Source organism: Papaver somniferum, chromosome 9 (genome assembly GCF_003573695.1).
Source record: "Papaver somniferum cultivar HN1 chromosome 9, ASM357369v1, whole genome shotgun sequence".
NCBI lineage: Eukaryota > Viridiplantae > Streptophyta > Magnoliopsida > Ranunculales > Papaveraceae > Papaver > Papaver somniferum.
The window spans coordinates 12,468,988-12,493,939 of record NC_039366.1 but is presented as its reverse complement, the minus strand read 5'-3'; the positions used below and the strand labels follow the sequence as shown (position 1 = coordinate 12,493,939).

The 24,952-nt window shown below is 37.0% G+C and overlaps 5 protein-coding genes and 1 pseudogene across 5 annotated transcripts; 5 read left to right on the top strand and 1 right to left on the bottom strand.

Annotated features, from left to right (window-relative positions):
- The first annotated feature begins 2,295 nt into the window (after nucleotides 1-2,295).
- On the top strand, nucleotides 2,296-3,502 carry LOC113311385 (receptor kinase-like protein Xa21). Its single transcript, XM_026560223.1, has 3 exons — nucleotides 2,296-2,311; nucleotides 2,464-2,594; nucleotides 2,708-3,502. The coding sequence occupies exons 1-3, from the start codon at nucleotides 2,296-2,298 to the stop codon at nucleotides 3,500-3,502; spliced, it is 942 nt and encodes a 313-aa protein (XP_026416008.1).
- Nucleotides 3,503-6,080: 2,578 nt separating this feature from the next.
- Nucleotides 6,081-6,764, top strand: LOC113311384 (receptor-like protein 35). Its single transcript, XM_026560222.1, has one exon. The coding sequence runs from the start codon at nucleotides 6,081-6,083 to the stop codon at nucleotides 6,762-6,764; it is 684 nt and encodes a 227-aa protein (XP_026416007.1).
- Nucleotides 6,765-7,962: 1,198 nt separating this feature from the next.
- On the top strand, nucleotides 7,963-11,724 carry LOC113309086. The gene is made up of 4 exons (XM_026557514.1): nucleotides 7,963-8,072; nucleotides 8,957-9,212; nucleotides 9,309-9,676; nucleotides 11,421-11,724. Exons 2-3 carry the CDS (start codon nucleotides 8,972-8,974, stop codon nucleotides 9,623-9,625), a joined length of 558 nt encoding a protein of 185 aa, XP_026413299.1. The 5' UTR covers nucleotides 7,963-8,072; nucleotides 8,957-8,971; the 3' UTR covers nucleotides 9,626-9,676; nucleotides 11,421-11,724.
- LOC113314653 lies at nucleotides 8,211-8,313 on the top strand (annotated as a pseudogene).
- Nucleotides 11,725-12,144: 420 nt separating the features above from the next.
- Nucleotides 12,145-14,077, top strand: LOC113307978 (40S ribosomal protein S15a). Its single transcript, XM_026556446.1, has 4 exons — nucleotides 12,145-12,229; nucleotides 13,044-13,194; nucleotides 13,297-13,457; nucleotides 13,738-14,077. The coding sequence occupies exons 2-4, from the start codon at nucleotides 13,062-13,064 to the stop codon at nucleotides 13,834-13,836; spliced, it is 393 nt and encodes a 130-aa protein (XP_026412231.1). The 5' UTR covers nucleotides 12,145-12,229; nucleotides 13,044-13,061; the 3' UTR covers nucleotides 13,837-14,077.
- Nucleotides 14,078-15,809: 1,732 nt separating this feature from the next.
- Nucleotides 15,810-20,762, bottom strand: LOC113310369 (soluble inorganic pyrophosphatase 1-like). Its single transcript, XM_026559020.1, has 9 exons — nucleotides 20,513-20,762; nucleotides 17,790-17,966; nucleotides 17,629-17,657; nucleotides 17,185-17,250; nucleotides 16,984-17,091; nucleotides 16,811-16,876; nucleotides 16,613-16,733; nucleotides 16,419-16,500; nucleotides 15,810-16,104 (listed from the first exon to the last, which is right to left on the bottom strand). Exons 2-9 carry the CDS (start codon nucleotides 17,962-17,964, stop codon nucleotides 16,062-16,064), a joined length of 690 nt encoding a protein of 229 aa, XP_026414805.1. The 5' UTR covers nucleotides 17,965-17,966; nucleotides 20,513-20,762; the 3' UTR covers nucleotides 15,810-16,061.
- Nucleotides 20,763-24,952: the final 4,190 nt, after the last annotated feature.

Here is a 24,952-nt window from a genome sequence, read left to right as displayed (position 1 = left end):
TTAAGCTAGGATGAAACCAGTTTCATCCTTACTATTTTCTTTTGGCCATTTCACCCAAACTATTTTTTACTCGTCCATTTGAACCGTGATTTAAAAATATTTGGACAAATGACCCATTTTCCTACGTGTTACAATTTTATTATTAGGATTGCACGATATTTGGGGAGCTTTCGTGGCCCATGTATATATACGTGGTGTCTGCATGAATAAACATTTTTCACACTTGATTGCGGAGAAAATTCACCATTTCACTATTATCCACACACAAAATATATCAAAGCATATTAATAGTTTGGTTATTTACTATATACATTGTAAAACTGTGTTTTGCCAATGTTCCCATGTGTGTCACTTCAAATAAGTAGCGCCCGCTGTATATGCACCGGGTTAAGGGCTTGTTATGTGATATATGCTACTAGAACACACAAATCGGATACAGAACGAAGAAGATATGCCGCTCGCAAATTTTACTTAGTTCTTCAATCGAACTTAATTTTACGGGTTCTAAACGACTAAACCGATGTTGTACAAATACAAACCGATTGTTTTTCATAGTGCACATGTAAGTCTTATAATGAAATGTCCTCGAATTTTTCATAGTGCACATGTAAGTTTTATATGAAATTTCATCGAACATGGTATAAGGCTAACTCCTATGAGCCAGATTGGAGTGCTAGATTGGCCAAAAAGTGTTGCAAATCAAGAAAAAAGTGTTGGAAAAAATTAATAGTGATAGTTGATAGTTCTCTCACCTAATAAGTGCTCGCAGTCCAACTATCAGCGAGATTGAAACGCTGAACCGTGCGGCGCTCAAAAAGTGACATAAACACCGAACCATTCGGCGCTCTATATATTTTACTAATTTTTGAGAGAATGTGATGGAGAGAGAAGAAAAAGAGGAAAAGAGAGAGGGGAAAAAGAGGAAGAACGTGATGGAGGGAGGGAAAAAAGGAGAGAGAGGAAAAATTGGAGAGAGAGGAAAAAGGTGGAGAGAGAGATTAGTTTATAAAAAAATAAAATTATGTAGCGCCGAACCATTCGGCGTTTAGCGCTGTTTTATTCAGCGTTTCGCTGCTAGATTAGCAATACCATAGGAGGTTGCTCAGGATGACGTGCATGGCCAATCTAGCAGCTAGATATCTAACTCATAGGACTAAGCCTAAATCATAAATACCTGACATGAAGGACACTTAACGAGTTAACGTCAATATGTTGGGGCCTACCCACAGAAAAAAAAAAAAACTAGCTATTTGTGATTCTCGGTGATCGTCAAAAGACAAAAACAAAAAAACATGTGATTCTCGAAGTCAAGCTCTAGGACAATGTTATGAAATGCTATGAAGACCAATCTATATCTAAACCATTCTTTAGAGAAATTTTTTGATGGAGGCGTTTTTTGAAGGGGACATGGATACCAATGATATGTTGATACGTGCACTTGATAGTAATGAATTATGTTTTCAAAAATATGAAAGAAGTGTATTTTTGGAGAGAAAATTTATTTCTTAATTGGTATTGTCATTTTTGGAAACATAATTCATTAATATCAAGTGCACGTGTAGATATATCATTGGTCCCCATATCCCCTTCAAAAAACGCCCCCATCAAAAAAATTCTCCATTCTCTGCACATTCATTTGATCAAAGCAAAAACTTGAGTATATAATTGAAAAAGTTTAATTTAAGATTGTTCAAAACTAGCCATGAATTCGTTCAGTAATAAAACTCAAATTACTTCATTTTCTCTTCATTCCTGCTTCTTCTTTTTATTGATCGTCATCACTTATTTCCCACTAGCCAGTCATGGATGTCATGAATTTGAGCGAAGAGCACTCTTAGATTTCAAATTATCTCTCCGTGACCCTTCAAACCGTTTATCTTCATGGCAAGAAGGAAGCCACCATGCGAACTGTTGCCACTGGCGTGGAATTAGATGTTCCAGTGACACCTTTCATGTCATGTCAATTGATTTGAGAAATACAGAGCATGAAATTCACTACCGTGAAGGTGTTGGCGGTATGTGTCCAAATACTGCACTACATGGTAAACTCTCTCCTTCGCTCTCTAACATTACTTATTTGGAGTATCTTGATCTCGGGTACAACGATTTTCAGGAATCGCAAATCCCACTATACTTTTCTGATCTAACCAGACTTGCTCATCTTGATCTCTCCTACTCGAACTTCACAGAATCAATTTCCATTCAATTTGCCAACCTAACTTCTCTACGATACCCCGATTTATCTTGCTTTGAGGACAATTATTATACCTCATGCTTAGGATTATCATCAACAAAATGGGTAAAAGGGTTGGTAAGTCTCCAAGTGTTAAGGTTAAGTGGTATTAATCTAACCAAGGCCACATATTCTGAATAGAATCACCTTAATTAAATCCCCATTCCTAATGCAATTTTTGAATTTAACTTCACTTTCTATTCTGGACTTATCTCGGTGTGGACTACAAGGTTCTGTTCCTTATCTTCCTCAACTTAAAGAGCTTGATTTGAGTGGGAATTATGATCTTCATCCTGATCTAACTAGGATGTTCAAACATCAATGGCCTAAGCTTAAAACTCTTGTTATATCAGATACTAATGTAAGTGGATCCATTCCGAGTACCATTTCAAATGCACCGTTTTGGTCAGTCTTCCTGCCTCATCCTGCTTAATTCAAGGAACTCTACCCTTCTCAATTTATAACCTTTCTCAGTTGCGGTCTTTAGAACTCTATGGAAACAGCATAAAAGGCTATATCCATTCATCAATCTCTAGTCTAAAATCCCTAGACTCTCTTGACTTTTCTTTTAACAATTTCCAAGGTTTCATACCAAAATCAATCTGCGAGATGTTTTCTCTTCGACGTCTTATTTTAAGTGGTAATAACGTAACAGGAACCATACCAAATTGCCTTTATAAGCTCAAACACCTTAGTGTCTTTGATGTGAAGGAAAACTTTATTGAAGGCAGTGTTTGCTCAAAAGATTCCGAATTTACTACTTTATTTATTGATCTGTCCCATAACAGATTATCTGGAATTATACCTTCTAGTATAGGGAATTGCTCAAAACTTCTATCTCTGAACCTGGGCAAAAACAATCTCACCGGACATATTCCAAATGAGCTTGAACAAGTAAAATCATTAAGGTATCTTCAACTGCAAGACAACTTTCTTGATGGTACTCTTGTTTTCAACTTCTTCAGTATATTTGCAGACCTGGAAGTTCTGAGTTTAGCAAATAACAATTTCAGAGGGAGTATACCCACTGAGTTTGGTTCATACAATGTTCTTAAGATCATTTCTTTAAGGTCCAACAAATTCCAAGGAACAATCCCTGACGAGATTAGTTATTGTCAGAATCTCCAAATATTAGATTTATCGAAAAACAATCTTACAGGGATAATTCCGAGGCAAATAGGAAATTCAGATATGCTAAGTGAACAAAAAGATCAGAAAATGGGCTATATAGCCAAAAAAGGGAGTTTTATGGGCCATATAGACAGTTAGGATTCGGCCTGGGTCAAATAGCCAATTGAATCTTTTTAGTGTGGAGAGACTAAACTACCCTTTCTATCTCTGCTACTTAACATTTCTTCTCGTCTTCTCCGCCTCCACATAACCAGATCTAAAAAAACCATTACCATCTCTCTCTCCATCAGCGTCTGCAACGTATCCTTCTTCTTCATTCTTCACAGAAACACCACCACAACCAATTCACAGCGACACCATGACCACTCGACGTCTTTGTTTATTTTGGAAACTAACAACAAGAGGTAATTCATCTGATTTTGGGTAAAGGCGGTATAGCGTTAGGGTTCTTATGTTTGATTTGAATTCGTTAAACGAGAATTGACTACTTATTAATTGCATGTTTGATTTAGGATTTTTTATTTTCTGAAAACTCCCGGTGTTGTATGACCTTTTCTCAATTCAATATCTTCTGGTTGAATCCCCTTGGAAAAGATGTTAAAAGACTTTACCCTAAGAAACCCTAATCATAAATACCTATTTATCTTTCAATTCTGGATCTAATTTCTGATTTCTTTCTGTCATGATGAGTTTCAACGGCGCCTCCTCTGGAAGTAAATTTCTTCATCGATATTCTATTTCTCATCTTCACTTTATGCTGGTAGGATGGGGTAATGTTGAAATCAGCAAAGATGTGATGTGATTGGGGAATTTTTGGTTGGATTCAAATTAGTTGAAATGCCATTAATCAATTGGTAAATTTCTTAACCTTAATTGTGTTTTTGATTGTAATTGATTTCAAATTTAGTGTAACTGGATTTTAGTTGGTTATTGTAATGAATTTAAAGTTTATGTTGTGAATGAAAATGGTTTGCATCTGGTTATGTGTATTGTATGGTTTGCATCTGGTTATCGAAGTCGTGCCGCAACAAGTGTTTGTAAGAAATGCCCAAGTGTGTTTTTATGGCTAAATGGTTAACGATGTAACTGGTTTTCATATAGAACTAAGATAGGATGTAACTGGTTTTCATATGATACATGCATATTTGAAGTTTTAATAAAGATGATAATAAGGAGGATGTAACGGGTTTTCATCTAGCATAAAAATAGGATGTAACTGGTTTTCATGTTATTTGTCCGCGTCCTAGTTTCCATGTTATTTGATGTAATTAAGTATCTTTATACTAGGATGAAAACCAGTTTCATCTAGGTTTAATTTGTGGTGTATATTTTTCAGCATCTTTATACTAGGATGAAAACCAGTTTCATCTGGGTCTAATATAATATAAACTAGGATGAAACCAGTTTCATTTAGATTTAGTTTGTGTTGTATATAATTTCAGCATGTTTAAACTAGGATGAAAATGGTTTTCATCCAGGTTTAGTATAGTAAAAACTAGGGTGATATCAGTTCTATTTAGGTTTAATTTTTGGTGTATATTGTTTCAGCACTTTTAAACTAGGATGAAACTGGTTTCATCCAGGTTTAATGTGTGAGTACGTGTTTAAGTAGTAGTAGTAGTGTGTTTACTAACCAGCAATCTCATTTTATAGTGCAGCAGTTTCATAGTGCTAGTCTTAGTGCATCTGAACTTGTACATATCAGGTTCTTGACATCTTTTAGTTCTGTTTCAATCCCAATTTATACCTTATGCTTATCAATCGGTTACTTGTAGATTTTAGTGCAACATATTAAAACAACACTTCCAAAGTTGAAGTCACGCATAATTTCTTCACCAGTGGCCGTGGCGAAGGAGCATGCTAGCTATGGGGAAATAACATAATCAAAAGTATGTATTAAATTTTCCTTTTGAATGGGTTGCATTTTAAATGTCTTGCAATTTGATCGAATCCGAGTAGTTCCACTGACCGTTGATTCACTAATTATCTGCAGGCTGGCCAGGGAGCACTTTTACTGAAAATTCTTTCAAAATTTTCTGAGGGTAAAATATATGTTTCCACAACCTTTTATCTTGTTATCAGAAAGCTAATTTCATATGTATCCTAATCATATCAGGTCAACCACAGGAGTTATTGACTGTGTATGAACTCGTTTTTTTTTCAGTGTATTTGAAGAATCGATTAGAGGAGATAATTTAAGTGTATAACCATGTATCTGGAAGTGATTATGGGTATCTAGAAGTGATTATGGGTATCGTCGTAGTTTTCATGTTAGCTTGTTGTACAAGCTCTGTTTTTTACTCTTTTTTATGTACTCTGTTTTATGTGTGTATCTGTGTTACATACTCTGTTTTTTACTTTGTTTTATGTACTCTGTTTTTTGCTCTGATTTAGTACTCTGTTTTGCTTGCAATTAAGTCGTAAAATAGAGCAAAAACAGAGCAATTAATTATTTTATTTTTTTTGTACTCCGTTTTTTTGTTTTTTGTTGTTGTACTCTGTTCTTAAACAACCCAGTAAACATTTGTAGAAGATAGGGATATATTGGTCTGTTCCAATTAATTAATAAAAAAGATTCTGAGTGAAATATCCATTTTGGCTAAATAAACAGTATTTTTCTGTTTTTTGGCTATATGAACAGTATCCAAACTTAAGAATATATTTCACCAAGGATTTATTGCAATTGGTCTTTTTGACCAATTTTGTGCAAAAAGATATGGGAGGTAGTTATCCCGTATATGTTGAAAGGCAATTGCGGACGGTGAACGAAAGGTTGTTGATGCAGTATAATAGACCATACTTATTTTATTCTGGATTCGATATCTCTTGCAACGCTCTTGAGGGGTATATCCCTGAAGAAATCGGTCTACTGAAAGGGCTAATGATACTTAATCTATCGCATAATCGCTTTTCTGGTATCATCCCACGGGGTATTGGAGGCATCAGCGGTTTAGAATCCCTAGATTTGAGTTTCAACGAACTGACTGGGCAAATCCCCCAATCTTTAGTATCAATGGACTCTCTTGGGTATTTGAACTTAAGTGGCCAGATCCCTAGAGGACCTCACTTTGATACGTTAAGCGGGGATGGTTCGGCATACGCCAACAACAGTTTCTTGTGTGGCTTTCCTACAGCAAACATTTGCGACGGTGAACAAAAAAGCAATATTAATGATACTACATCTACCCAAAGTTATCAAGATGATCAAGAAGATGCAAAACAGAAATTGTTGCTATGTGCTATTGTTGCATTGGGATTTGTAGTCGGGTTTTGGGGTCTATTCATTGTTTTGTTTATTAGAAAAGAGAAATGGTGGTTTCCATATTGGAGATTCGTTGATTCTGCTGCACTTGGAATTATTGGTTTTATACAGATAAATAATGTAATTCGATCCATCTAAAGAAAATTTTGGCACGAAATTATGTGATTGTAGATTACTCTGTTTTACTACCGGAGAGAAACTAAGCTGCTGTGTTCCAACCATTTACCGTCTGTCTTTATCACTTAATAATGATTCTTGCTAATACTTCGAATGCTATTAGACAAAGGTACATGTTGATAAATCATAATATTGATGAAAATTAAGAAAATGAAGAGCATTGATGAAATAGGTTATTTATACTAATTAGGATCGGGCCAAAAATTTTGTGCAACCGATGCACAAGCCTTGAACAGCCAAGTGTCCAAGTAGTTTCCATAATCGCCAACTTCAACTGCCACATTTTGAGTTGTCATGCCAACAGGTGCCACACATGTTCTTAGTGGTTATGAACACTCACAAATGGTTATAAACTACTTTTATAACCGTTCTTTCTTGTTTAACACATTTGACATGCTTGTAAAGCACGTAACCAACTCCTAACCGCCAATTGAGTCATATTGCACAACTGTTATGCTTTACCGAATCCTGTCTTGTTCCACTGCTTAGCCACCTTGGTCGTGCATGCTTATTTCTCTAAGCTAATGAAAGCACAATTCTTGTGCTTCAATCATCAAGGCCAACTCCTTAGCTCAGTCTGGTTATCTGGCGCCATATGCTTTATTTAGCCAATCTGTTTGACAATAGTAATGCCACTCTTGCATTACTAGCTTGTTTGCATTGTTCAAGCTTTGACCAGTCTTGAACTAATGCATAGACCAACCCTTGGCCTATTTTACCTTCTTGCATTATCCTTGAGTTTGGGCCAACTCAATTCCACGGACATGCCAACATCGCATGTTGCATGTTACACCTTGCAACTTTGGCCTTGTCTTGCCTTTCTCTCAATGAAGCTTCATCGTGTCAGCCAACCAACTTCATTACTTAGTCAAATGTATTTACAATGTAGTGTTACTCTTGCACTTCATTGGTCTTGCGGGGTTCTGCCATTCTTAGCACTTGACAGTCTACGCGGTGTTGCACCATTCTGATTGTACACAGACTTGGCCTGCAACTCTGTAACGCGCGTCACTTGCAGCCATGTCATAATTAGCCACCCCCGTAGGAACCGGCCTTGCCCGGAAGAGGAGGATCAAAAGCGGTCTTAGCTACCAGATCACCAGTCCGATGTGTTTTCTCACCTCTCGTGGAGTGATCAAACCACAGGGCCCGGATTTATGTTTACGCCCCACTTTTCTTCCTTTTAGCACCCCGAGACTCTCACTCAATTCACTCGGTAGTAGAAGGAGCCGCGCAGTGGCAGAGGAGGAAGAACGGATCTCACATAAGGTATGACCTCCCTTTTCTCCGTCAAAATTAGAATTACGGTCTCTCTTGTTGTTTGATTGTTGTGTGGATATCAATATGAATGGTAATCTTGTTGTGTTGGGTTTTCTCAATGATACATTTCTAGGGTTTTTGTATTGATTTCGATGCAATGATGATTGTTTTTATGCAATCCCAGCTCATTATGAGACTTTACTTTGTGGAAGGTCAGGGAAAAGAAAACCATTGATATCTGAGCATCAGATTTTCTTCCAGATTTTTTCATAGTTTGTTTAGGGTTTTTGTAATTCAAATCATTTATTTATTTGGGTTTTTATTTTAAAGATTGAAATTGTTGAGTTCATAGGGATTATTAACAATCGTGGTAGTTCTGAGATATTCATTTGGGTTTAGTGAATTGAAGTTTTTGTTTATCCCACAACTCTCTGAGGGGACACATTTCGTTTGATTCACTGCCTACCCTAAGATTTGGATTGAATTTTTCTTAGTTCTTTTATTGATTTAGGTTTCTATTTTGGTTTAATTTCAGAACTCTGCAACAATTTCTTGAGCGAAGTCTCTTCCCTTTTAGCAATAATGTTTTTATTTTATTTTATTATTCTTGTTCCTTTGAAGTTGCCATGATAAGTAAATGTTGACTAGGCCGTGATATCGATAAAACAAGGTGGATATAAGTGTGTATTGAGCAATATATGCATTTGAGAAAATCATGCTTAATTGATTTTGAACTAGATATATCATATATCAGCAGATTGAAGTTCATGTTTTTTGCTTTTTATAGCATTAACTTCCTTCAAGAAGGGAGCTAGGCTAGATTCATTTCTATGCTACTCGGTGGTTTGTTGTAATCCTGACTCTGGTCTCTTCTTTACTCATTTGGGAATTAGGGGTAAAATCAATCAATGGCGATGGCTTTTCTAAAGAAAACTAGTAATCTTCTTCATCATCATCACCCAATTGGTTCACTTGTTGCTGCTAGGAAGATTGGAATTCCATCTTCAATACGTTTCCTCAATGATCGCAGCAACACTCGATTGCCTAATTTCGTTGAAGAAAATGATGTTATTGATAGAACATCATCTTCTCTCTCTGATTCCTTCTCTCGTCTCCGTCGTGATTCCTCTCCTAATCTAGGTTTATCAGGTACAATTAGTAGTAAGCAAATACTTCATAATACTCACTTTCTGTTGTCAGTTTCTGATTTAATGATTTATTGGGTTTATGTCATTTGAACTGCAGATGTTTTTGGTCAATCTTCTTCGCCGTCCAGAGGTCCTAGGATGGATAATAAATTTCAATTTACAAACCCACCTAGAGGACGAACTGGATTCACTGGATTAAAAAGAGTTGATGCAACAGAAGATGACGATGGTAGAAATATCAAGGCGAATACAGTTGTAGTAAGAGTCAAAGGGTTTACTAATTTCAGGAAAAAGAAAGAAGCTGTCTTGCGATTGAGAGAAGCATTAGGACCCAAATATCAAATTATAAACGTACAGGATGTCACCAACCTTCCACATAACGGATGCCGACTCCCCAAGAAACGTCGAAAGTAGAACATGAGAATGAATTTCAGGTTTATATAGAGTGGCTCATCTCTCGAGGAGGTTAGTTATCAACTTTCATGTGAACATATATCATGAACTTGCTTAGTTTTATTTGAAAATTTTCAGTTTATATGCGTGGCAATCTAAAGTTCATGAGTATGCTTTTTAGGGATATTACTATAGTTTATACTACATGTTGCTAGTGAGTTAATTGATGTTAACTGTTATACTACCTAGTGGGTTAATTGATACTGAGACCTGACTGTCAGCTGTTTATGGTCTAACTGTTACAAATCATTGGTTTATGCCTATGGAACTATGTTGTGTTCTCTATACTGCTTGTTAGAGAAGATCCTACTTAGATATGAATTATGTACGCTTGGTTGTTTCCTTATGTTTATGGCAGTTTGTTTTTCATGGGATTGAGCGAGTCCTGTCTCTATAAACTGTTAATACAGAACATGCTTTTGATACATTCTTTATGTACTTGAAAGAGTAGATTTTTAGAGTAACATAACCAAGGGCATCTGCGCCTGTATATAATCAGATGAGTCATGCAAGACTTAGATGGAGTGTACGGATTAGGAGTCCTAGCCATATCAATAGTAGTGTCCTTGAGTTGAAACTAAAAGAATCAACTATGCATGTACATGGCAGTGTCAGTATGTTCATCAGCTGTTTATTCGTCTTTTATTATTCACTAATCAGAACGTCTCTAAGGAACAAAACATGAATTGGTGATGGAGATGGCTGAGCACATAAGTAACAAGAACACTCTTGTTCAGTAATTACAAAAGCATAGCTAAAACTTTTCATAACCTCAGTGTGCTTTAGGTTCCCTTTCACAACCTTGTTCAGTCCTTTGAGCTTGGAGTGTTGAACAAACCCTAAGGCCTAAGGGGTATGATCTGGTGCCACAATGTAGTGCTTTATTGTGCTTATCAAGGATTCTCGTAGTTAAGTTGGCATATGGTTTAGTCATGTTACATCTTAATGATGTTTACAGATTTGCGTTGTCCTTAGGCCTTGGCATTCTCTGGGGTATAAATTGCAATTTCAGACACTAGATACCAAGTTGTGTTTCCCATTTTCACCCTAACAAGTCATGGACGGAGGCAAAGGTCACCTTTTCTGATTCATCCGTGAAGGTTTCACTCCGCTCTCGCCTGTCAACTGTGACCTTCAATATTTTACACCAAGCTTCTATCTATGCACTATATGACGTAACTTATCTAACCCCTCTGCTCTGGTCCACATTTAAGGGTCGTCAGTTGTCATTTTTTTCTTGGTTGCTTAAATTCTGTAATATCACAATCTGGAGATTTCTGTTCAAGGAAACAAGTCACTAAATATAGGGGACCTCCAAAATTATGGAAAAGGGCTTCAATACACATGTATCTTCAATGTGCAATTACCAGACAGGACCATACTATACTTTGTTTTCCTACTCGTTGTTTTTTGCTTTCTGAACAGTTAGATTTGTTATTAGACTCAAATGTTTAAATGATGCTTTTGGTGTCCTTTTATTTCAGGTGGCCTTGATAGACGACACACTAATCCAATTCGAATAATCCATTGTTAATTGTCTAGTTAGGACTGAACCATACTGGCTACCGATGTTAATCGATATTAACACCATATGCTGGCACTTGGCACCTGGCACCACTACATAAGCATTGTATTGATGTTTCATTTCAATGATTTCCTATTAGATATCGATGTTTAGCCCCCCTGTGATTTTATTTTGGTAAAATATTCAACCCCCCAGATCTTGTAACACTAAAAAGATCTTTTTATTTTGCAGCCAACAATTCACTTCTTTCAAAACTGACGAGATGGCGGTTGCTGATGCTGCAGGCTTTACAGGACCAATAACTAATCAGTCTACCTCTTCAGTTTAAAATACTGCAGCAATTACATTATGTGTTACGTTTTTAAGTTGTTTTTTTTTTTTTTTTTTTTTGAAGCATTTTAAGCTGTGTTTTAGATAGCTGATAGTTGTTAATTCACCAGAAATGGTTATAAATGAGATTGAAATCAACAGTTATACTTTTTTGAAGATGATAAACATGATCTGGTAATGTTCAATGAATGGTATTTTGCTGCTATCTGTAGCCGGTCTTGTTTTTTAGTTGGCTAATTTAGCGTCATCCCCATAGTTCTAGCTTTTTCTTTCAGTTTTTCGTCCTGTAGAATTTGGTCTCTCTAAATATGAACTGCAGACGCCTCTCCGCCCTCGGTTATTTAAAATTTTAGGCTTAGGTGGAAAGAGGGGCAGTTGCCCCGCACGCCCTTACTTGCTCTGCCCTGCTCGTGGTAAAATTGTTGGATAGGAACTTTGACCTTCACCACCAAGTCACCAACACTGGTTCGTGCCCATCAAATGTAACCTTATCGCATTGGATATTTCAGCCCAAATTTCTAGCTAAGGGTAGTCTCGGCATTTATGAACTCAAAAGCAGAAGGGTAGTTTGGTAATCAAAACATATTTATATCTCCCTTTAAATCTAAGGATTTATCAAAACCCTAATTTTTTCTCTCTAGCACTTCAGACTCCCAGAGCTAACAGCCGCAGCAGCAGCGCAAGAAGAAGAAGAAGGGTTCTACCAGAAGGTAAAAAGAAACTCTCTGATCTCTCCCTCAAATGAGAATCATGGTTTCGATTATTCTCCATCTGTTTTATTGTTTGCTAGGTTAAGGGTTTTCCCATCTTCCTTATCTGTTTGTTGCGATTTCAATGAAACCCTTTGATTTGTCTCGTTGTTCTTGAGATGATGTTGTTTAAGGCTGATTGGGGTTGATTTGTTAGATTTTGTTTGTTATTTGAGTGATGGGTTTTCAGATTTATGTTGAGATATAGACGGATTCATGATGAAGATTTGATGTTTGTGTGGACTAGATTGAGTGTAAATGGTGTTGTTTGGGTTGGGTTGGGTTTTGTTTGTTCTGTGTTTTCTATTTTGTGGGTTACGGATGAAGATGTTGTGTTTTCTTTGAAGTTGTCATCAATTGTCATTTTTATGAAATTGTTGGACTTAATCATCTTAAAATGTTAGTCCTAGTTGTCCATTTAAGTTTCCATGATACTCAAATGTTGAGTAGACCAGTGTAGAAGGTAGACTTGGCTAGTCATTTGTGCCTAATTGTACTTAAAGGTTGAGATTGTAATTTTGGGACTGAATTTGTATTCTTGTTGTTTTTTCAGCTCTTTTTACTGTTGATTTTGTTGAAGAAGGATCTGTCTTTTTGTTTGTTTGAAAATGGGCATTTTCCCACATCCCTCTGCCCTGTAGTATGTTGATGATATTGTCTGATGCATGTTTGATTGACATGATTGTACGTTTGGCTCTTTATCTTATTTGTTCTGTGTATCTTTTGATTCAGTGGCCATTTGGACGGTCTCTTATATGTGTCTGTTACATTGCAGTAAAGAAGATTAGCAAGGATGGTGAGGATCAGTGTTTTAAATGATGCTCTTAAAAGCATGTACAATGCTGAGAAGCGAGGAAAGAGACAGGTCATGATCAGGCCTTCTTCAAAAGTTATCATCAAGTTCCTCATGGTTATGCAGAAGCATGGTAAGCGAACTCACTTTCTTTCACCATTTGTATTAATTAGTTATGGTTATCCTGTGTCTCTTATCTAATTTGATTTATATGCTATTTTGATCTTTTTGGTAGGTTACATTGGTGAGTTTGAGTACGTTGATGACCACAGGTCAGGCAAAATTGTTGTTGAACTGAATGGTAGACTCAACAAGTGTGGTGTTATCAGTCCCCGTTTTGATGTTGGTGTGAAGGAGATTGAGCCATGGACTGCAAGGTTGTTGCCTTCTAGACAGGTTAGTTTCAGCTCTTTTGTTTTCTTTTCTATCAGAAGCAACACTCCCAGACTCATACTGGTGACAATTACAATACACTAGACAAACTACAGGAAAATAAATCCTTCATAGGCAGTAGATGCGTGATAGACGATTCTATGCCTTGGGGGTGAGACCACTGAATTTGCCTTTAATATGTGTGTCAATGATGTTTAGGGTCTATCTTCATAAACAAAAACACGCAATTTATAATGCAATTCTTGTTATCCTTTCTTATGCCATTGACTTGGTAATTTTGCAGTTTGGTTACATCGTGCTTACTACATCTGCTGGTATCATGGACCATGAAGAGGCAAGGAGGAAGAACGTTGGTGGTAAAGTACTTGGTTTCTTTTATTGAGCAAAGAAGTTTTATCGAGGATGGGATTCGGAATTTTGATGCTGGGGTTATAGTTGAGAAGCTTTTCTTGTTTCTCATAACTTTTGGATTACTTTCTATTCAATATGTTTTGGTTTTGTTTCATTTCAAGTTGACTGGAGTGTTGTTAGACGCCAATTGTAGAAGGAGAAATATGAATGTTTTGGAATGTTTATTTTGAAGTTCTTAACTATTTAGATGAAAGTGTGTTTAGTTTGTCTGATCCATGGTTTCTTATTATCTTTTAGCTTCATATAATTATAATTAGATAGAACTGGACAGTAGACACCTAGACACCTATATGATCAGTTGTTGGTTATTGCCAGGGTCATAATTCTTTCCGAAAACCCAAAGCAAGTGTTGCTTTTTAAGTGGCATCTTTCTTTAAGCAAGTAAAGGGTAATTAGTTTATTATAGTTATGTTGAGTGTTGAATCGTTTTACAGACAATTGATCATTGAGATATGTGAAAAGCTACAGACTAAGACGATTGATCACTGAGATATGTGAAAAGCTACAGTCTAGGATTTATTGGCTGTGTTCTGTACAAATGATGTATGATGTAAATTCAGTGGATGATCTTGCTTTGAACATGACTTGGTGTCCAATGGGAGGGAAAGTAAACACTGTATAGAAAAGTTGGTAAAAGTGGTGTGCATCTAGTCTAACCCTACTACAAATCATTGCCGGATGCCTCCCTCAATTGCTAGTGGGTAGTGTTTAGCTGACTACTCGCTTTCTCAAGAGAAGTAGTAAAAAATAAAAAGAGAATTGTGATGGATTCCAATCACAGGATAACAATAATAAACAAGTTGCAAGAACATAATTCTAAGTTGCAATATATTCTACTTTTTTTCTCAGAACTACATGATAATTAGCAAGCAAAACATGTATAAAGAGAAAGAAGAAAACTGAAAAGCTATGGAGGTTAACAGTTTCTTCATTGAGACAGACAGCTTCACTAGCTACTTGTGCTATTACTAACAGTAATAACAACAACTAACCAAGCCATCACAGATTCAAACTTTGCCAAAGGATCTGTAGTTGCCCATAAAATGGTTTCATAAAGATTAGATCAGTGCAATCTAACCAACAACATCAGTTGTTTCCTTCTCCTCCTCTTCTTATATGTCAACATGGCCGAAGATTCGCATTCACCGGTACCTGACCGAGAAATCATAGAGAATGATGTTCTAACATGAAATAAAGTTAAAATGTGAATGAAGGAAGAAATGAGAATAGAATAGAAGAGATGTTTTTTGTGTATGGCTTAAAATGAATATGCTTAGGTTACAAGGGGAATTCTATTTTTGTAGAGGAAAAAAGTAGAGGATCTTCTAAGCATATACTTGAAGCATAATATGTGAACACCTACACTTTCTAGTTTTTTATTTTCTTGAAAAAAGATGGCGTGGCACCTTTTGGATTTTACTTCAATTTGATGAGCTATCTCACTTTAAAGAGTTGTGTCTTTCCATTTTGCCATTCCCCTTTGGAGTTGGAAGTGAGTAGTAGAGTTGCTTCTTTCTAACACAGGAGATAGAATTGGATAACCTAATTTACATGATAGAATTTGCCCTAACATTATCATCTTCAAAACAGTTGATAATGTCCCACTTTTGTCTGCAGCTTTGGACAAAAGAAAGGACCCATCCTTGGTGGGATGGAATATGTTTTGCTCCATCCCTCACTTTGCAATTTTTTGTTAGGTCTTTCTTAGAGTTGCTGAAAAGTTGAACTCAGCTAACAATTCTGGTATTGTATAACTTAACAGTCTTCACCTATAACTCCCAGATAAGGAGCAACAGGTAATCCCTTGTACCAAGTTTCGGTTAAAAATTCAGAAGCCATGTGTTACGGCTCTTGTCGACTGCTAACTTCTGGCTACTGCTTACTGGCAAAATATTACACCAAGCAGGAAATAATGATCCATAATTCTGATATTATACCAGTAAATACAGTAAAAATCAGATTCTATGATGTCATGAAGAAAATATAAGGGCTTGCCAAAGAATGGCAGTGACAAACATACACATTTTTCAAAGAAAAATTGAAATTGTATTATTGTATGTGTGTAGCACAGTAGGCTTTATCAGATGAATTTATAACAAGTATCAAAGTTGGTTTGCAATGAAATTCACCCTTACAACAAAGGTATATAGAATTTGAAATATATTTGAGTACTAGAATATCCATTGATCACCAAATCTACCTCCTTAGGGCTTCGACGATATAGTCTGCATAAAGATCCCTTCAAAACACAAATGACAAACAAAAGTCAGTTAGGATATCTATATTATGCTAATGTACTTAAAATTAGGTAGCTTTTGGTTCCGAAAATGATCGATGGGAGCAGAATATCAGTTCAAATATGACATATCAATTTGACCAGACAAGATGGAAAACTTGAAAATGAACAAAGGTGGGCCAGAAAAAGTAATGCAGACTACTAAACATGCGAGGTTTCAATACTTCGGTCCATTTGTGTTTCCTGCACTGGATATTAATGAACACTTAACAGTTACAAAGAGAAGTAATGGAGATGGTGCAGATGAGGATCCTTACATTGAGTGTTGGATTGCCTTAGAGGCATCTTCTGCTGGAAGAAAGTCGTTCACTGCAACTTCCTTGTTTTCATTTTTCTTGTCTGATAATTTGTCAGTTAAGATAAAAACAAGCTCGTGAACTAAGTCTCTAGGCTCAAAAGAATTGAATAAAGATATTATGTAAGTAAGAATTTGTTAAAGCTTTAAGGATACAGTCTTCAAAGAAGCGACGAATCTCAGCCAAGCGATGAGGTGGAAGTTCTTTAATATCAGTGTAATGTCTATATTCAGGATCGTCCGCACACACTGCTATGATTTTGTCATCTTTCTCACCCTGTATGCCACCAACATTAGTATGATATAAAGTTCTCTTCAATGACAAAAATAACATATGTGGGTAAATATGTAAACCTGATCAATCATAGGCATTAGACCTATGGCCTTAGCACGAAGGAAACATCCTGGGAGGACAGGTTCCTGAAATCGTTCGAAACATTATCAAGAGACTACATCTGTTAAGTCGGGTATACCTTCAAAGTTGTCATGATTTATAACCTAAACAAGATATAAATCATACACCATACCTGCATGATTATAAGCACATCCAGAGGATCAGCATCCTCGCAGAGAGTACGTGGGATGAAACCATAGTTGTGGGGGTACACGACTGATGAGTAGAGTATACGATCAACCTGCACAGTCAATTTCAATCTTCCAAATGATACTTACGACAAAGACAGAACCCAAGTAGATAAGCTCACTCAAGAAAAAAGGATATTGATTACCTTGATGAGCCCAGATTTTTTGTCGAGTTCATATTTCACCTTGCTCCCTCTCGGAATTTCTACCACCTAAAATATTTAGGAAGGTTATCAGTACAAGTTCATTCACCCTAAACTCTGTTTACTGTAAATAAGCAGTTCTCAAAATACTGCGTCTCCTTCGTTATTAGGAGACCCAACAGTTGAGAGTCAATGCTGTCAATCCAATTATTGTAATTGACTAATCAGATCAACTCATAATAATAATGGTATTCTACTATTCTTATTATGCAAGATGCAGAAAAATTCACAGATGTAGTGTAGTCAAGCAATCCAGCAGCTTTGACATTTAAACATATATATACTCTTGGAACATTTACTCTTTGTAATTTGAAGCTACTATTAGTTCTTCCCTGGCAATATCTGATTTACATAAAATAAAAATTAGATAAAATTTAGTGCCCTTACACAGTTGAAAATTGTTGGAGCTCCAGGACCTGGTTACGAAATAAAAAAATGTTAAATAAGGATTATGTGCACAGAAGGAATGTTGTTATAACTTTAAGTTAACCTTCAGTGGCAAGGTTCTAAGAACAGATCCGAGAAACAAGTTTGCTGAAGCTGGATACCTATCTCAAGATCATGCCAAGGATGTGCAGCAACTGCCCTCCGAGACATAGATGAAAGGATTCTTTCATTCAGTGATGGGCGTGCGTGAGATGAATAGCTTGCAGCCTTAATTGCATTGAGAGTTTTAGACTTAGCTGGAGCAACATCATTTGCAATCTCAGTAGGGGAATCCATTGCTGCAAGTTGTTGACATGGACTTTAAATCTCAAATTTTCTGAAACTGAAAGTCTTTCTCCAGCTTATAACTAAAATAAGAGTGCATGTTTTGGCTGCTATAAATTGGAAAATAAAATTATGCTACTACACCGCAAGCTTCCTAAAGATTCACAAGAAAGATGCTTCACTAGCAGGAGAAATTTTTAATAAAATAATAGCGAGGTAAATCATTCAAATTTTTTGGTTAGGGAAACAACTCCGTGGGCAGTGAGAATAGGGAAATCTGCATCCTAGTCTTTCTTTTAAATAACCACATGGATGTTTCATGGGAAAAGTTGTAGCTCTTCCACCAGGAAATCCTTTTCACAAGCCCACACACAACTGATGATTAAAAGTGGGTAAACATATCTTACAGACTGTAGATCTCACCAACTAGCAATGCATGACTCGAGTTACATAGGATTCACAGATATTTTAGCACCTTTGAGCAGTGATTATCACCAAGCCAAGTAAATATCATTTCTAAATTCAAGTATACTCACAGGCCAGAAACAGTAGATACTAAATTCCAAGAAACTCATTACTAACACTAATAACACACAAAACTATAGTCTTTAAGACCCCTAATCAGTTAAACGCATTCTTGAGGAAGACCAATATTAGGTTCTGTAATAGAACCCCCAATCCACAAAACTATTATGAGAGGACAAAATTATATAGTCGGATCAATATGACAATGGTGTATCAACGGAATTAAGATCACAATGTTCACATCAGTCTTTGCTTCTTACTCATAAATGAATACTTCTTCGGCCAAAAAACCCGTAAGACAGCAACTAACAAATGCAGAAATGACATTCCCTGACAATAACATAGAAAACATCCTGCTAAACTCTCATCGTGATGATTTTGAATGTTCAATCAGATCTAACCTAGACTGTAGACACTTAGAACCTCTTCATGTCCATACTGATCAACTCTAACAACCACCAGCAAAATCAGTTCCATCAATACTAAAGTCCCCAAAGTTCTGAACAAAAATCCTAGATCTACCATATAAATCAATCCAATCCATGAATTAATTTTACCAAAAAGGCAAAAACACATTACACAAATTAATTAACCTAATCAATTTGACATTTACTTCAACAAAACATGTTTAAATTTGCAAATTAACTTACGCACAAAAAACTTCAAGAAACCAATTCAGCATAAGAAACAATCTCATCAATCGTCAATACCAGTCAAATCAACCTCAAATTCTCACTTAAGTAACATCAATCAACACTAATCAAATCAAATATCAACACTAATCAAGCTCAAACCTAAGAGAACAACAGGGCAATCGGGATACTAGTCTTTCTTATCAATAACCACGTGGATATATCCTAGTAAAATTTTCAGCTCTTCCACCAGAAAGGCCTTTCCACAAGACCACACAGAACTAACGATTAAAAGTGGGTATATCTACGCTCCAGACTGTAGTTACCAACTAACATTACATGCCCCGAGTTACATAGGGTTCCCAAATATTTAAGAACCTTTCAGGCTTTCACCAGTGATTATCACCAAGACAAGTAACTATCAGTTCTAAATTCAAGTATAGTCGCAGGACATAAACAGTAGATACTACATTCCAGAAGCAGCAACTCAGTACAAATGCAGTTAAGGCCCAAAACGTCTATAAGACCCCTAATACAGTTCAACGCATTCTTGAGAAAGACTAGCAGTTCAGCGCATTCTTGAGGAAGTCTAACATTAGGTTCTGTAATAGAACTCTGAGTCCACAAAACTATTATGTACAAGGACCGAGTAATACGACAATGGTGTATAAACTGAATTAAGATGCCAAAGCTCACATCAATTTTAGCTTTCTTACTCATAAATGAATACTTCTTCGGCCAAAAAAACTGTAAGGCAGCAAATAACATATGCAAAAGTGACATTCAATCTCCGGTTCCTGAGAACAGCATAAAAAAATCCTACTAAAATCTCACTGTAATGATTTCAATGTTCAAGCAGATCTGACTTAAGCAGTGAATACTTAAAAGCTATGCGTAGCCACCATAAAATTCGATTTCACGATACTAAATTTACAAAGTTCGGAACAAAAATCCTAGATCTAGCATATAAATCAATCCAATCCATGAATTAACTTTACTAAAATCACATTATACGAGAGATTACATAACCTAATCAATTTGACATTTATTTCAACATGCTTAAATCCTCAAAATAACTTACTTAGAAAAAACTTCAAGAAATCAAATCAACATAGGAAACAATCTCATCAAGCGTCAATACCAGTCGAATCAAGCTCAATATAATTAACATCAATCAACACTAATCAACAGAAAAGAAAAAACACACTAAAGATCCATGAAAAAGGAAAGTAAAGTGAAATCTTAATAGCTTCAAACCTAATCGAATCAAAACAAGATAGCTTCAAACCTAATCGAATCAAAACAAGTAACAAGGTCAATTTCCAAACGGATTTCGGTAAAATCGATATCAATCGATTCAATTTTTTCAAGCTGAATCAACAAATCGAAGTAATCTGTCTTACCAGTGATAACAATCGAAGCTCTGAGATGAATCTACTGCCGACGAAAAACAAATTTGTTGTTATCGAAAACCCTAAAACTCTGCAGATCTCGAAAAGAAGAATCCTTGTGCTCTGCAGAGAGAAGGAGAGAGAGAAAGTAAAGTGGAATGAATGAATGAAACGTAAGATAAGAAGAAGTGTGAGTGTGAGAAAGCGAGTGGAATGTAATTCCCGCTTCTTCCTTGTTTTGTCAAGAAAGAAAAGAGAGCAAAAATGGAGATTCCCAAGAATGATTCCTTTATGACGGTGGGGCGACTAAAGATCACACGTGGCATACCATTTACGGGTGAAAGAAAGATCCTTTTTGTGGGACCCGATGAATTTGTGCCACACCAACCAACGAAGGTGAGATGAGTCCAGGCAGCTTTGGATGGCCTACCCAAGACTAATAAATATCTTATGAGACCGTGGTCATAAATTTTAGTGTTTTTTTTGTGTGTTGGTGGGAGCGACAGGTGAGACTGGTAGGTCAGATTTGGCATTGATTTATTGCACCAGCTGTAGTCGTAAAAAAAGAATGTTAGGAACCGTGGTGGGCAATGAGGTCACACGATAGCAACTTGAATGTGCCGTTCTTGCGAAAATGAAGTGTGCGTAAAGGAAGTGTACTCCCTAAAGTCATTCGCAGTAAGTATCTGCCATTTTTGTTTTGATCAGTAAAGAATTTGGTGGTGGCGAGTTTCGAAAATAGTTCATTAGTATCATCACTCAATAACATTGCCATTGTATCACAGTGATTTCGTATTTAAAAGTATTTTTACGACAACCGCAAGGGAGACTTGAGTTTAGGAGCTAGACTTACCGAACTTGCCCATCCGAGGGACTCATCGAGCTTGCCCAATATAGGTTAGGATATAAGGTGGGTGTTTGTAATTTTTTACTGTGCGGGTCCCAAGGGCGGAACTATGTCCAGAATAGGGCTGGCTTAAAGCCCAAAAACCCTATTTTTTGACTACCTATATTTATTTGGGCTGATAAAAATAAGTCCAATTAATAGGCTTAAGCCATCCCTAAAAACCCAAAGCCACCCCAAAGTTAAATTTCCAGTTCCGCCACTGGCAGGTCTGTTAATCGCATGTAGTTTTTATTAAGTAGTGAAACTTCGTAAAAGACTGATTAATTTTATCAGCGTTTCGGGTTAGGGTTTCTCGTCATCTAGGTATGTTTCTTCTTCTCAGGTACAAGAATGGAGAAATTTGATGATGATGGAAAAACGGTTGACAAAGCCCCACCGTTGAAAAAACCATATTATAAACCTCTTAGTTATTCTGAGGTTACTAAACCTTTTGATGTTTTTGATGTTAGAAATATGTTTGCTTGTTTCGTTAAAATGTCTGCCAAAACATTGCATAAACGGTGTCAGCTCCACTAAACGGTGTCAGCTCCACGATCAGGATCAAAAACTTAATCGTCAATTTAAGGATGTTTTGGATGTTTCAATATCTAGCAGCGGAATAAGGATTTCGCCTCTAGTAGATATCCCATCTCGTAAGATCAAAGTACTCCAGATGCCAACCAATTTTGAGCCCATATCCTTTGGGATATGTCACGGAAGTTTAATGAAAGCTCCGAGGATTATGGCGATAGGCAAGGAAATTCATCGGGTTTTTTTTTTGCTTATCAAGCGGAGAAGGACCTGCTGATTCTTGCGGATGGCCAGACCGGGGTGATCACTGTACTGTTCTTAGTACTAAATTAGATTAAACGAGATTGAATTGAAATAGAATTCAGATCAAAAACAGTAACTCTGTTGTAGCAGCCAAGAACAACTTATTAATTCATTAATTATCCCCACACAGGTTTTCCTACAGCTTAAATGTGACCGCAAGAGGAAAGAGAAAACTCTACTAATCACCCGATTCCGAGTGAACACCTGGCTAAACAGTGCTGGCTCTCTATCAGCCACACAGAAGAAGTCAACCAAAGTTTTAGTACACCCGTCCACTTGGATAAGGGCAGCCTCCAGTGTAGTTATAGCTAGCAAGAAGAAATGTATATGACAAATGCCCCCTCCATGAAAGAATCCTTGTCCTCAAGGATGGAATTTTGAAAAATGGTGAGCAATATGAGCTTCATCCTCCCATGTAGCATCCTCTAAAGAAGCATTAGTCCACCTGATGATCACCTGAGGGACAGAGACACCGTTCCTAGAGATAGTTCTAGTATCCAACAGAGCTGCAGGAATGACTAAGATAGAACCATCAGTATCCAGCACTGGCAAAGATGGAGAAGGACTGTGGATGGTGCCAATGTGTTTCTTCAACTGTGACACATGGAAGACTGGATGAATTCTAGCTTCGGATTGCAGTTTTTAGGAAGCTGCACCAATTTTCTGAAGAATGGTGAAAGGGCCATAGTATTTTGCTGCCAACTTTAGGTTCCTTCTCAAAGCTACAGAAGCCTGCCTGTAAAGTTGTAACTTGAGATATACCTTGTCACCCACTGCAAACACCCTATCAGTTCTGGTCTTGTCAGCAAATAACTTCATCCTTTCCTGTGCTTTATGCAAATTTTCTTTCAATAAATCAAGAACAACAGCTCTTTGTTTCAGATAATCTTCAACAGCAGCAACATAGGTTGTGGCAGAGGAAGGAAAAGCTAAGTGTGGAGGCAGATATCCATAAAGTGCTTGAAAGGGACTCATTTTAAATCTAGTATGGTAGTTGGTATTGTACCACCATTCGTCTAAGGGAAGCCACAGATGCCATTTCTTTTGTTGATGACTACACATACACCTTAAATAGCTTTCAAGACAAGAATTTACCCTTTCAGTTTGGCCATCAGTCTATGGATGGTAAGATGTGCTTAAATGCAGCTGAATGCCTAAGGCCTTGAATAATTCCTGCCAAAAGTGACTTGTAAAAACCGTATCTCTGTCAGAAACAATGGAAGCAGGTAACCCATGAAGCTTGAACACCTGAGAGATAAATTCCCTAGCAACAAAGGCAGCTGTGTAAGGATGGTGCAGACCAATAAAGTGGTTGTACTTAGTAAGTCTGTCCACCACCACTAGGATGACTGACTTTCTTTCACTCATTGGAAAACCATCAATAAAGTCCATGGATATGTGTTGCCATGCATGGTCTGGGATGGGCAATGGCTGAAGTAAGCCAGCAGGGAATGTATGCTCTCCTTTGTGCCTTTGGCAAACATCACAAGTGGAGACAAATAGAAGAATATCCTTCTTCATTGCAGGCCAGAAGAAGTAAGACTTGGCTCTCAGATAGGTGGCCTGCATGCCAGAATGTCCCCCTATTGCTGAAGAGTGGATGGATTCCAAAATTTTGGTTCTAGTAGTGGCAGAACTGCCAATGTAGAGTCTTCCCTTGTATCTCAAAATGTCATTTAAGTAAGTGTACTTAAGATCAGAGTTGGGAGTAATAGTAAGCTTAGCAATTAAACACTGAACTTGAGTATCATCAACATAGCTGTCAATAATGTCTTGGGCCCAAGCTGGACTGGAAAGGTAGGTGGAGTGACAGGAAGCACTTGCATGAGGTCTTCTATAAAGGGCATCTGCTACTTTATTATTAGAGCTCTTTTTGTACACAATCTTATAGTCATAACCTAAGAGCTTCATCAGCCATTTCTGTTGCAAAACAGTGGAGATCTTTTGTTCCAAAAAATAATGAATGCTTTGATGATCTGTCTTTATAATGAATTTTGTACCTTGTAAGTAATGCTTCCATCTAGTGACAGCTTGAACAATTGCTAGAAGCTCCTTCTCATAAGTAGACGTAGTAGCAGCTCTTGGTCCCAATGGTTTGCTGTAAAAAGAAATGGCTCTATTGTCTTGCATGAGGGCAGCACCAATTCCCATATCACAAGCATCTGTTTCCACCACAAATTGTTTGGTAAAATCAGGCAAGGCAGGCGCATGTGTAGTTGTCATGGCAGTCTTGAGCTGAATAAAGGCAGCAGTAGCAGCAGGAGACCAGTGAAAAGAGTCCTTCTTAAGTAAGTCAGTTAATGGTCTACAAAGGAGCCCATAATCCTTAACAAACTTTCTGTAATAACCAGTGAGATCCAAAAACCCTCTTAAAGCTCTAAGAGTTGTAGATATAGGCCAATCTACCATTGCTGAAATCTTAGCAGGATCAGCTTTAAACCTAGTGGCAGTGACAATGTGTCCCAAATACTCCAGTTCAGACTGTCCAAAGCAACACTTGGAGAAGTTTGCAAATAACTTATTGTCTCTGAGTATTTGTAAAGTAAGTCGCAAATGCAGAACATGATCCTCCAAGGAAGGGATGTAGATAAGTATGTCATCAAAGAAGACCAGAATAAACTTTCTAAGATGAGGTTGAAAAATCTTATTCATGAGTGCCTGAAATGTGGCTGGAGCATTTGTAAGGCCAAATGGCATCACCTTGAACTCAAAATGACCATGATGGGTCCTGA

Coding starts and splice junctions, on each gene's coding strand:
- LOC113307978 (XM_026556446.1), top strand. CDS start 13,062: ATGGTGAGGATCAGTGTTTTAAATGATGCTCTTAAAAGCATGTACAAT. Junction 13,195..13,296: donor CATGGTTATGCAGAAGCATG/GTAAGCGAACTC, acceptor TCTTTTTGGTAG/GTTACATTGGTGAGTTTGAG. Junction 13,458..13,737: donor GGTTGTTGCCTTCTAGACAG/GTTAGTTTCAGC, acceptor GTAATTTTGCAG/TTTGGTTACATCGTGCTTAC.
- LOC113311384 (XM_026560222.1), top strand. CDS start 6,081: ATGGGAGGTAGTTATCCCGTATATGTTGAAAGGCAATTGCGGACGGTG.
- LOC113310369 (XM_026559020.1), bottom strand. CDS start 17,964: ATGGATTCCCCTACTGAGATTGCAAATGATGTTGCTCCAGCTAAGTCT. Junction 17,251..17,628: donor CTCCAACAATTTTCAACTGT/GTAAGGGCACTA, acceptor TAAATATTTTAG/GTGGTAGAAATTCCGAGAGG. Junction 16,877..16,983: donor ATGTGCTTATAATCATGCAG/GTATGGTGTATG, acceptor GAACGATTTCAG/GAACCTGTCCTCCCAGGATG.
- LOC113311385 (XM_026560223.1), top strand. Junction 2,595..2,707: donor TTGTTATATCAGATACTAAT/GTAAGTGGATCC, acceptor AACCTTTCTCAG/TTGCGGTCTTTAGAACTCTA.
- LOC113309086 (XM_026557514.1), top strand. CDS start 8,972: ATGGCGATGGCTTTTCTAAAGAAAACTAGTAATCTTCTTCATCATCAT. Junction 9,213..9,308: donor TCCTAATCTAGGTTTATCAG/GTACAATTAGTA, acceptor TTTGAACTGCAG/ATGTTTTTGGTCAATCTTCT.